Raw genomic sequence first — 13,579 nt, 5'->3', positions numbered from 1 at the left:
AACTGTCTTTAAACTTGATGGAAAAGATATTATTTTAGTATATAATTATGAATATGTTTTTTGTTTAGTTTATTCGCAAAGTATAGGAATCTAAATTGTCTCTTCCTTGTATTGTTGTGTGAAACAAAACCTTATTAGAATCGAGTCGATGTCTTTGTTTTTTTTGTTTTTGTTTTTTTTTTGTTTTTTAAAATCATTTTTATTTTTAAGAAATAGGTAACAATAGTATATAGATTGGAAAAATGAACAATAAAAAACAATCTTTTAAAATAACAAAAATAACTTAAATCTAATGGCTACTGTGGGCTCTCAAAATTTTTGAATAACGATTTACAGACAGAGAAGAGAAACAGTAAGAAATGAAAATCTAATTTTACAATAAGTTGTCGGGAAATGGTCAAAAACCCGACAGAATTCACTTGGCCTTAGTGGCAAATAAAGAAATATAAAAAGTAATAATAAATATTTGATCGCTTCAAAAGACACTTTTAACTTAAATTATTGTTCTTAAAACTATCATAATTATAGATTTTATATTACACATTTTTTCTTTTTTTTTTTTAAATAACATCCATACAAAAAAACAAAGAATAATAACGTATGTATTTATAAGTTACAACTGGAGACAAAATCAGCACCCGTTCAATGTATACATATTTACAAAGCCCCACCAAGAAACAAATGGCAGGACTGAGCACGGCCACCGCTAACCGGCATCCCGCAGCCACCAATACCAAGATTTCTCTTTTTCATCCCGCTTAATGTCAATTGCTCTCGCTCTGGAGTATCTCCAGTCGAATCCCGGAGCCCCCACTGTCAAATTCGGGGGGTATTCTATCCTTTTGTCCGTGGCCCGCCTATGTATATGATACATAACCGGATCACCGGCAGAATCAAGAATTAGACCATTCCTGTCAAGATACATGAACGCTTCGAGAGGAATGAAGCCTGTCGTGAGAGTTTTCTCGAAATACCCATCATTTGGGTAGAACGGCTGCGAAACCCAAGGGTTCTCACCATGCGAAGCAGATCGCACTATATGATTCCGAATCAATCTGACGATAACTGTATCGATTCTTGGCACAGCAGCAGCTGCATACATCACTTCATTAGTTACATAGTGCTCATAGTTTGACGAAGCAGTCCTATTAAGCCCCGTGCAAGCACGCAGACATTTCCTTTCAAAGATCCTTATTTTCTCCATTTGGCTAGCACTCAAATTAAACCAGATAGCACACCCGTAGGTGAGCACCGGTCTAACCAAAGTAAGATAGCAAATAATCTTAACCTTCCGTCTAAGATGTGGAGCATAAAAGAGTCTTCGAAGAGACATGAATGCCTTGCGAGCGCTTTCTAGCGCGACTTTAACTTGCTCGTTAAATTGAAGACGCTCGTCAAGACGCACACCCAGGTATCTAACGCACTTCTTATGAGGAATGCGCTCTGAACTATCCTCGTTCGCGACAATGTGGAAATCTCTCCAATTCCTTTTCAAGTTCCTACTGGCATACGCCAAGGAATTTCGAAACAGAATCGTTTCACACTTTTGCGCATTGATTTTCATCCGCCAACTGTTCGTGAAGAACTTAATATCATTGAACATCTTCTGAAGTTCAACTTGCACCTCAGTTACCTTCTTGTGCGCCGTGTAGGCTATCAGATCGTCAGCAAAGGCAACCAACGACCTTTTAAGAGATTTATTAAAATCGAAAGAATTGAGCAATTCGCCGGCAAATACCGCAAAAAGTGTAGGCGCAGTCACTGTCCCTTGCTGTAATCCATTCAGAACATGAAATTCTCTGTTAGTAGTGAGATTTCCGTCTGTAATAACAAAGCACTTGCCATACAGCATACTACACATCATCGCTACGAGGTGACTGGGAAACTCATTCTTCAAGAGCCTGAAAATCAGTCCATCCAACCAGACGGTATCAAAGGCTTTCTCCATGTCTATAAGGCAAGCGCCTACGCACTCACCATTGTTAATCCGCCAGCAAATATCAGACGTTACCTTCGTTATTGCATGTATTGTCGAATGTCCAGATCGGAATCCGAATTGCGCGTTCAGCAATAATTCCTTCTTCTTGATATGCCCGTTCAAGGCTTTCAATACCAAAACCTCAAACACCTTGCTGATGTTAGGCAGCAAACTGATTGGGCGGTAGCTTTGAGGGCTGGATGAATCCTTCCCTCTCTTTAAAATCGGGAATACTCGGGCTTTCTTCCATTGTCCTGGAAAGAAGGAATTGTTCAATAAATTATTGAACAAAATGCAATAATTACGAATGGCAATGTCTGGTAAATGCCTGAGGACCACGTTGGGAATGCCATCCATACCGGATGATCTCTTATTGTTTACTCTTCTGAATATGGAAGTTAACTCAACACATGAGACAAAGTAATCAAGCAGATTATCACTCGGTATGAGATCAGCCTGCAACGCAGAGCTAAATTGGAGAACTGTGGTGCCGTTCAGGCTATATTTGAAATTGTGGACATCTCGTTCTACAATTTCCGAAAGTCGCGTTGGCTCTAAGTCCGTTCTGGGCCGATGCACCGATTCAAAGTGCTCCCCTATAAGTTCGAGTTTCAGAGCATCATCCATCACGATGTAATTGCCTTGCGCATCAGCAGTTACACTATTCGTGTCTATACCTGAGTCAATAAGGTGTTGTATCTCGCTGCCACCGACTTTAATTCTCGGCACAGTTATTCGTAACTTCTTCCGGAATAACGTATTTATCTTAGTAAACATGGAATCTGGATCGCTTGGTGAAATACCCTTTAACTTCTCCCGCCACTGGGAGTTCACTTCATTTATGTAATGTTGACGGATAAGATCCCGCGAGTTACGAATAGCGGGCTTGCGCTATTCAAAACGATAAATTTTAAAAGTCTCTTCCGCGAGACTTATTATTTGAAACGCCACTTTTATTAATTTAAAAGCACTTTATTAATAACTACGAATAACACTTGTATTCTACTTAATACTATATCCCGGAACTAAGTATTACTTGACAATAACTCCATTACAAGAACCCGACTCTACTTTGATATAATGAGAACTGAGAACTAAGTCTCTGAGGTATGAAGACCAAAACTAATACTAATACTTTTAGAAGAACTCCAGGAGAACTTCACTCGACTTTGATATAATGAGAAACTTCACTCGACTTTATGAGAACTCACTCGACTTTGATATTATGAGAACTGTCTAATGTTGGGATGAGTTCTATATTTATAGTGTTCGGGACAAAGGATGCAAAATGCTGATAATGCATTTTGCATATTCTGTAATATGATATTTTAATTACGCGCTGATCTTCATTTGATCTAGTTTGTTTATAGATCGAATGAAGTCATCTATCGTTTGAAATGATGAAATAGTGATGACTCATCGTATTGAAGATACGAATTGGATATTGGAAAAGATAAGATGATGAGTCATATGAGATTGAACGGATCGATGTTTACATTAGTTAAGGGATGTTTACATATGAACTTAGGTTAGTGTTTACATTGGTTGAGGATGTTTATATATGTTCTTATATTACTGATGATATGGACTGATGTCATCATCTGGATTATTGGTGAAGGTGACCTTAGGGTTAGGTACAAGTGTACTTGGTGTACTTATGTTAATGGGTGTAAGGTCCTGTGTAACTCCTCCCACCTTAAGTATATTGTTGTCCTCAACAATTTTTATTTTATTTAGTTCTATTTCTGATTCTATTTGTTTATTATTTGTTTATTATTTATGAATTTTATTTTTATATTATTTCTTTTGTAAAAACGAATTGCAATGTATGATATGATTACTATGACAATGATTATTATAATTGATCCAAATGTTATTGTATTTCTTTTATTGTTATATTTTATTTCATTTATTTCTTTTAAGTTTTCTATATCGTTGATTTTTAATTTTTCAAAACTTATTACTTTTGTTGTATATCCAGTTAGATTTGTTATTGGATTTAATGTTAATATTTGTTGGAATTCTTTTATTTCATTACTGTATGTTTTGTCAAGGATTTGTATTTTACATTGTTTGTATCTGATATATAATGTCCATTTAATTGGTAAGTTTTCTCGTTACAATTTTGTATAATTTTTCCATTAATATTTGTTACATATAATAATCCTTTTTCTATTTCTATTACATTTGGTTTAATGTTAGCTGGAATTATGCAGTTTAGTTTATTACATTTTAATTTATTTTTAATTGTTTTACAAGTTTTTCATGTTTGATAGTATTCTCCATTGTATAGTATTACATCGTTTATTCTTATGTTTAAGGTTTCGTTATTTTTATTAGGTATTTGTTTTACATAGTAGGATAATATTGGTTGAGTAAGTATAGGGATATTGATTACAAATATAATTATGTTTTGTTTAGCAAATACATTAATGGTTATGTCTTTAAGTTCGTCAAAGGAAATTTTTAGATCTGAAATTTCGTCTTTTGTTAAAATAGAACGCGACATTAGTCCTGTTCGCGCTGAATTAATGTTGTCTATTATTTTTTCAATTTCATCCTTTATTGAGTCGAGGTTTTGATTAAGTTGTATATTTATTAGTAATTTGTTTATTTGTATATTTGAATTATTGACGTTTTCCGAGAGTTGTTTTAACATTTGATTTGATTGGTTAATATTGAATGTTATTTTATTTATATTATTTTGAAATACGTTATTTATTTTAATTTGTTTATTCATGTTTTCTATTATAGCGTGGTTATTAGAATCGATTATTTTAAGGTGTTCTGTTATTTCTTCATAGTCATCGTTATCCATTAGGCCAAAGAGTAATTTGTATATGTTACCTATGGGGTTAATTATTCCTCGTTTTTGTCTGAGATTGGTAAATTTTAACAGTTTTAATTCACTTTTTATTGTTTCTATTGTATTTGTTATATGGGGATTTGTTTGGATTTCTGAAGTTATTTGGGACGAAATGAATGAATGAATGAAAGGATCTGTAGTTATGGAAGAAGTTTTCCTTGGATTATTTCGAATATTATTCTTTTTCTAAGAATGGGGATGTCCTCTTGTGTGAAATTTATTGATTTATTTTTAGCTATGGTTTTTGCGAATGTGCATGCGAAAATTCCGCAATCATTACTGTTAGTTTGGTTTGGAATATTTTTCTCGTTTATTATAGTAAAATCAGAAGTGTCTAAAGGTTTATTTAATTTATCCAATGATTCTTTTTCTAGATATTCGCAGAGTAATTTTGGGGTATTATTATCTGTTTCTCCCAATGAGTCATATATTTTTATTATTCTGTTATTTAGATCTATGGTAGCTAAAGTCCAATGGTTATTGTTTTTGTGTATAGGGATTAAAATGAGGTTGTAAGTGAATATATCAATTTTTCTTGTCCATCTCCTTACTGTATTGTATCCTGAAGTTTTTAATGTTGGTAAGAAGAAGGTATTCATTACATGGATTTTGGGTAAATTAGGTTTGTTTGTGTTATCTTCCGCTATTAGGTTTAGATAGAAATTTATTATTTGGTCATTTAGCCAATTGTTGTTTGTTAGGGTATCGATGTCCTTTTTGGTTATATTTAAGTTAAATTTGGTTGTTATGATTGAATTATCTGAGTTTGTTTTTAGGGTATTTTCGATTATCTTGTTCTTGTTCTGTTGTTAAATTTGTATTATATTTTTCTTTTACAGGTATTTGTGTTTTATTGAACTTTTTCGTTCTTTTTATTCTGCTCGGATGAATTTTAGTTTGATGTTTGTTATGTTTAGTTTTGTTCGCGAAGATATTACCATTTTTGTCAAGAGTTACTTTTACTTTTCTGAACTTGGGTTTGTCTTTATGTCTTTCACTTTCGTAGTTTTTTATATATATTTCTCCGTTTTCGATTTCTGGTTTAGGTTCTCTAGTTTTGTTATGATATTTTATCCATTTTCGTTTTTTTATCGGTTATTATTTTGAGTAATTTAGATTTTTCAATATTTCCATACTGTACATTTAAGGGTTTCGTTTCAATTGTGGAGTGTATTGTATTGTTGTAATATTCTACTGATTTTAATACTTGTTCACTAATGTTCAAGGATGGTTTTGTTTGAATTAAGGTTCTGATATGTTCCAGAAGGGTACTATGACATCTATTCATGTCGGAATTTCCTGTATGTGATTTAGGGGAAGTGAAATGTATTTCGATGTTTTCAGATTTCAGGTATTCTTTAATGTTTACCATATTGAATTCGTTGTCTGCAATTATTTTGAGGGGTTTACCTAAATTTGCGTTTCTTTCGCGTAGTAATTGAATAAAGGTTATGGCGTTTTTATCGGAAGTTTCTTTTACGTATAAGTGTTTGGAAAATTTATCTATAGTGGTAAAGAATAGTCGTTTTTTGATTGTAAATACATCTATGTGTACTATTTCGTTGATATCTGTTGGGGTTTCGGAAATTAGAAATTTTGGTTTTACAGGGTTTCGGTCGTATTTGATTTGGTTACATATGTCACAATTATTTATATATTTGGTTATTAGTTTGAGTATGCCATTATAGTAGAATTTGGTTTTGATTTCGGCAGTAGTTTTCTGTTATTCCACGGTGATTTGTATTTTCGTGTATTTCTCTAATTTTGTCGTAACATTGTTCTTCGTTGATTAAGTCAATTACAAGTTGGGTACATTTGATAAATTTTAGGTCGTTATTATTGGAATAAAGATTTATTATATTTTGTTGAACTACGTTCCATTGATGCTCGTTTAATTTGCAATATATACCTATGTGTCCTTTTTCAGGTATGTAACGTCGAAGTATATCTATTATAGCATTTTCTGAATTTATATCGTTCTGATCAATGAATATTCGTCTTCTTTTATTGACGATTTGAATTTCTTTTTGTTTTCTCTCTACAATTATTATTTGAGTTTTATATATATTTACTATTCCGTCTTTTATAGGGATATGGTCATGTTGGTCTTCTGTTCCAGAGTGTATGGTTGCAATATCGGATATCTGATCTATATCCATTTTCTCAATTGGACTATTTTCTGTTAATACGTTTATTTCAAATTTGTCGGCGTTTATTCTACTCAAAAAGTCAGCTACTTTGTTTTCTTTACCTTTAACGTATTCAATGTTAAAGTTGTATTCATTTAGTTTTATTTTCCATCGTTGTAGTTTAGAATTGGGTTCTTTTAGGTTACTGAGCCATACAAGGGGTCTATGGTCTGTTTTAATATCGAATTTTACTCCGTATAGGTAAGGTCTGAAGTATTTTGTGGACCAAACGATTGCTAATAGTTCTTTTTCTATTGTACTATAGTTACGCTCATGTTCATTGAGTGTCCTACTTGCGTACGATATCGGATGTCCATTTTGTGAAAGGACGGCACCTATTGCCTTATTTGAAGCGTCTGTTGTGAGAACGAATTTTTGTTTGAAATCGGGATATTTTAGGATGGGGTGATTTATTAAAAGTTCCTTTAATTTTTCGAAGGCTGCAACTGTATTTTGGGTTTTCAATATTAATTTGATTGTCTTTTTTCAGGGCGTCAGTAAGTGGTGATGCAATTTTTGCATAATTATTTATGAATTTTCTATAATAGCCAGTTATTCCCAAGAATGATTTTATTTCTTTTGTGGTTTTAGGGACTTTAAGATTTTTAATTATTTTTATTTTTGCAGGGTTTGGTTCTATTCCATCTGTTGTTAAAACGTGTCCTAGGTATTCTGTGGACTTTGCGAAGAATTTACATTTATTGATTTGTATTTTGAGTTTGTATTTTTCAAGGGTATTAAATATTTTTCTAATATTGAGTTCCATTTCCTGAAGGGAAGTGGCGAAAATTAGTATAGTCATCCAAGTATACTACACATATTTTATTCACATGTTCTCTAAGAACTTCGTTGATCATTCGCTGAAAGGTTGCAGGGGCGTTTTTCAAACCAAAGGGCATACGATTGAATTCGTAGTGTCCTTGGGGAGTAGAAAAGGCAGTTTTATGACGATCATGTTCGCTGATCTCAATTTGATGAAATCCTTTTGCTAGATCAAGGGTTGTGAAATACTGGGCTTTCCCGAGTTTGTCAAATATGGATTCTATATTTGGAATTGGAAATTTGTCATCTATAGTTTCTTCGTTTAGTTTTCTATAGTCAATTACAATTCTCCATTTTTGTTTACCGGAGTTATCTAGTTTTTTTGGAACGACCCATATTGGTGCGTTATAGGGGGAATATGATGGTTTTATAATGTTTTGTTTTAACATGTCGTTAATTTGATTTTCTACCTCTTTTTCATGGGCAGGTTGAAAACGATAGATTCTGGAATAAAGGGGTTTATTGGTTTTAGTAATGATTTCGTGTTTTGTTTGGGTTGTGCAACTAAGGTTTTGTCCTTCTCGATAGAATAGTGACTCATATTCGCTGAGTATTTTCTTGAGGATTATTGCCTCTTCGCTGTTCAATCCTTCAAACAATTGATCACGGGACTGGTTGGTTTCAATGTCGATTTGATAATTTATCTCATCAGGGATCGAATAATTGAATTTTAGTTTTTCACTATTAATTAACATTACACCTTCGCCTACATTAATTTGGGCGTTTAAGGGATGTAAAATGTTTTGACCAATAACGGCTTTGAATTCCTTATTCTGGAAATCCATTACGTGCCATAATATTTTATGGGATTGTGGTAAATTGAATTCCGTGGGCATGTTAGATTTAACTTTGTGTTGTACATTATAGGATCCACCTAATCCGTTTACAGAGATTGGGGTGTCTAGTGAAATTTTTGGGTTTTGCGGAAGACTAATTTTTGTCAATACTAGGAAATGGATGCACCTGTATCAATTAGTGTAGGTACAATTTGATTATCAATATGGAGATTGATTATTGGTAGGTAATTTCCGAGGCAATTACCTGAAAATTTGTATCCATTGGTTCAATTGGATCTGGGTTTGGGTTATTTTGTCTGTATATATTAGAATTGTCTATTTCCATTCTGTTGTTGGAGTTGTAATTTCGGTTGTAATTGCGATTATAGTTTTGATTGTAATTATTATTATTATTATTATTTCGATCACGGTAGTGGTTACTGTTATTATATTGTCTGTTACTGTTATTATTATTGGGTCTGTGATTGTTATATCTGTTTGTTTGATACTTGTTAGTATTGAATTTGAATTGAAGTTATTACGGAAAGTTATTATTGTGGTTATTACTGTTATTTTTGTATTTATTATTATAAGTTACTGTTGTCAATATTTTGTTCTATTTCGCGCAATAAGTTATAAGCTTGATTAAGCGTTTCGCAATTTCTCGTCTCAATTAAGTATGATTTGAATTCTGGTAAAAGGGATTTGAATTTATTCAGGACCTAAATTTTCGTTTCTGATTGGGTTAAATTCGGAATGGGATTCCCTTTGAGGATCTTGTACATATTTAGTATTTATTCTATTTAATAGTTTATTTAATTTATAATATGTGTCCTCTATATTTCTAGAACTTACTTTATGAATTCTGTTTACAATTGTAGAATATGTTTCGTGGACTCCAAATGTTGATAGAAGAATATTTTTGACGGTGTTCCATGTTGGGTTAGGTAATTTTTGGACTACGTGTCTGGCTTCGCCTTGCAGTTTGTAGAGTATTAGTCTCAAGACGTACGACTGTTGATCACCAGGCTGGACAAGTTGTAGTAAGGATGTGGCTTCCTCAAGCCATGTTGTTAGAGAGTATTCTCTGTTGTTTCCGGTATATGTGGGAAGTTTTCTCGCTTCCTTGATGAGTTCTCCAAAGTCGAGTGGTAGAGGGATTTGTTCAACCATTTTGTTGTGTTATATTTGTTATTTTGATTTGTATTATTTGATTTGTATTATTATTCACTGTGTTCACTGTTTATTATATATATAGTATATTGTATGCTCCCTTCGCCTGAATTTTCTCCAGACTACTTATGGAGTTTAGCACAATAGGGACTATATATTTTTGTGTTAGCCAGTCGAATTTTCTTCGAGTGGTTGATAGTAGTTCAATTTTCTTGAACTAGTTTTTATTATATTATTCGAATTTTCTCCGAATAATGTGAGTTTTAGTGATAGTTCAATTTTCTTGAACTATTGTTATTAGGTTATTTCGAATTTTCTTCGAATAACTGTAGGTTACGAGTCGAAAAGGGGTTTCCTCCCACCTTTTGACGGACGACTGCGCCAGTTACGAATAGCGGGCTTGCGCTATTCAAAACGATAAATTTTAAAAGTCTCTTCCGCGAGACTTATTATTTGAAACGCCACTTTTATTAATTTAAAAGCACTTTATTAATAACTACGAATAACACTTGTATTCTACTTAATACTATATCCCGGAACTAAGTATTACTTGACAATAACTCCATTACAAGAACCCGACTCTACTTTGATATAATGAGAACTGAGAACTAAGTCTCTGAGGTATGAAGACCAAAACTAATACTAATACTTTTAGAAGAACTCCAGGAGAACTTCACTCGACTTTGATATAATGAGAAACTTCACTCGACTTTGACTTTATGAGAACTGTCTAATGTTGGGATGAGTTCTATATTTATAGTGTTTGGGACAAAGGATGCAAAATGCTGATAATGCATTTTGCATATTCTGTAATATGATATTTTAATTACGCGCTGATCTTCATTTGATCTAGTTTGTTTATAGATCGAATGAAGTCATCTATTGTTTGAAATGATGAAATAGTGATGACTCATCGTATTGAAGATACGAATTGGATATTGGAAAAGATAAGATGATGAGTCATATGAGATTGAACGGATCGATGTTTACATTAGTTAAGGGATGTTTACATATGAACTTAGGTTAGTGTTTACATTGGTTGAGGATGTTTATATATGTTCTTATATTACTGATGATATGGACTGATGTCATCATCTGGATTATTGGTGAAGGTGACCTTAGGGTTAGGTACAAGTGTACTTGGTGTACTTATGTTAATGGGTGTAAGGTCCTGTGTAACTCGCGCGATCTTTAGAAGTGATTTGAACTCAACCAATATGGGATGATGATAGTCCCCATATCTCCGATAGATTTTGTTGACGCGAGTGAGCAGAAGGCTTTTCACTTTTTTCAACCGTTTTATGGCTGCAGTTTCATATCCTTCCATATTATTGCGAGGTTTAATTTTAGGGACGACTTGTTCAATTGTTTCCAGCGTCAAGTTCTCCAGCTTGAGAAGATACTGAAGTATTTCCTCGTTGCTCAAGTTCCTGTCACCTGGTGCAATTGTACTATCGTTTTCCCCATCAAGAGGTGGGCATTCCTCTCGATATCTCCGAATAAACCTCTCTTGGAATTTCTTCCAATTTGTTTGTTTAAAGTTCAGCCTGTGGACGCCACTGTCCATCGGCAGAAGGCGAACTCTTCGTCCATCAAACAGAACTTCAATAAGAATGGCGTTATGATCGCTATCGTAAGGAAGAGTCTGTAGTTTCCGTTGAGGATTCCTATGATAAAATTAAAGTTCAAGCGCGCGTCAGCAATGCACAAATCCAGATAGGAATTTGCCCTGGGCCAGGTTGGACTCTCTGACCCATATAATTCGCATTTATACTCTATCTGGTATTGCTCTATCCAAGATTTGAGGAATACCCCTCTGGGATTGTTTGTGGCGTTTAGCCACGAGGTATGCTTAGCATTCAAGTCGCCAGCTATAATATAGTAATTATGCAGCCTATTCAGTTCGAGTATCGTAAACAGAGAATGGAATTCCTCCCTGAACTTGGCTCGGTTGTTTCCCACTGCATAGACTGACAGAATGTATAAATTCCCTCCTCTAGGCAGTGAAAAAAGAATACATGAGACTTCGATACACTCAGAGGTTTCAAATTCAGGCCTATTAATATGCCTGAAACGATAATGGCGACCCACAAGTATTCCGGTACCACCTCCCCCATTACAATTTCGTCTATCGTTCCTCACGAATTCAAAATCCTTGAATGTTATCGAATGCCTCGGATTGAGGTGGGTTTCTGAAATCAAGACTATGTCAGGCTGTTGTCTGGCAACGAAATCAAGGAGCTCCGCTCTTCGATGGATTCCTACGATGGAATTCACATTAATCGCGATGATCCGGAGACCATCCAGTGGTACCGCTGTGACTGCAGACCTAGCAGCGGGCATGCTGTTTGTGTAAATATTCTGTTATGCTATTTATTTTTGTATTGTGTACGTGTAGCGTATGCTGCATGTTTTCACACATGGTTAGTATTTTATTGAGGATAGTGTTCATCCCGCCACTTGCATCTTGTTGGGGCTTCTTAGCTCCCCCTTGTCGAACTACTTCTGCAAATGGGATCCCCGAGACGATTGGTGCCGAAGGGACGGTACCATCCAACGCCGCTGACACCTTCGTTTTTTGGGCCGATCTCGGTGCTTGCTGCCTTGTGACCTTAACATTGCGGTATGCAGGACATCCACGGTACGAAGCCGGATGCCCTCCGCTTCCGCAGTTAACACAGAAAGTTTTTTCCTTGCCATCTGCTTCAGTCAGCGAACATTCAGCTGCGGTATGGTCTTTCCCGCACTTTACACATCGTAAGGTCATTTGACAGTTCACTGCCGAGTGACCATAGCGCTGGCATCTTCGACACTGGACTATTTCGCCCCTTAGCAGGCGCTCAAAACGAATGGCCTGGTAATTAAGCGACCTGATGCCGATCAGATCGCTTCCCCGGCTCTCCGGGCTTATCTGCACGAGGAAGTGCGGCAGGATTTGTTTTTCCAAAACGGACCTCCTCGTACTAAACCGTGACACTGAGAGGAACTTAACCTCAGTTCCCGTCTCCCGGAGCATTTTGAGCACCTCATCGGGCTCTTCCTCCGCATCCAAGCCTTTCAGAAGGAAGGTTTGCACCTTCTCTTCCTTTGGAGTGTAGGTGAAGTGAGGAGCCTTCACTCGCTCGAGGACCTCCCGTGCTTTTTTGTAATCTGCAATTTTATTGCATTTGACTTGGGCTCTCTCGGCCCCCGTCTTTTTAATAACAAAATTTGAGAGCCCCGCGCTCCTATTAAGTAGAGTGGCTAAATCTCTACCACCTAATTTATAAACATTAATGGGGGGCACCCTTTCCCCCTTTTCTTTATTTCGGGTGCTAATTGTATCCCCAGTCGGACCATTTTTTAAATGTTCACTCGTACTTGCATTATTTTTTAAATTTTCACTCGTACTTGCATTATTTTTAACATTATTTAATATTTTTTCTTGAGTTTTGTTTTTTTTCTTTAATTTTTTGGAAACATAGACCAAAAACTCACCCAATTTTCCATCTTCCCTATTGCAACTTGCCTGGTTAGCATCCTCTTCTGGAACATTTCCATCGCCACCGTTGTCGCCGACTCTCGTATCGTCTGCTTTACTGCTCTCTATGTCCTCCATACGGACAGATTCGCTGTCGAGAACTTGTTCGCCCTCAAGGCAGCCCGGTTCCTCCATGATTGCAAAAGTAGTCGAAGATAGCTTAACCTTTTTTCTGGCTACCTTTGGAGACGGCGGGCCCGCCTCCCCAGCCATTAGCTGCTCTGTCAGCTTTTCATTTTTTTTTATCAATGTTGT

At 35.3% G+C, this 13,579-nt stretch overlaps 1 protein-coding gene across 1 annotated transcript; it reads right to left on the bottom strand.

The window, feature by feature from the left end:
- Positions 1-8,785: 8,785 nt before the first annotated feature.
- Positions 8,786-9,804, bottom strand: LOC119652075 (putative uncharacterized protein DDB_G0283431). The gene is made up of 3 exons (XM_038056013.1): positions 9,644-9,804; positions 8,897-9,125; positions 8,786-8,818 (listed from the first exon to the last, which is right to left on the bottom strand). The coding sequence occupies exons 1-3, from the start codon at positions 9,802-9,804 to the stop codon at positions 8,786-8,788; spliced, it is 423 nt and encodes a 140-aa protein (XP_037911941.1).
- Between the last annotated feature and the right edge of the window lie 3,775 nt (positions 9,805-13,579).

This window comes from Hermetia illucens, chromosome 3 (genome assembly GCF_905115235.1).
Source record: "Hermetia illucens chromosome 3, iHerIll2.2.curated.20191125, whole genome shotgun sequence".
Lineage (NCBI taxonomy): Eukaryota > Metazoa > Arthropoda > Insecta > Diptera > Stratiomyidae > Hermetia > Hermetia illucens.
The sequence above is the reverse complement of the archived record's forward strand: the minus strand, read 5'-3'. Positions and strand labels throughout refer to the sequence as shown.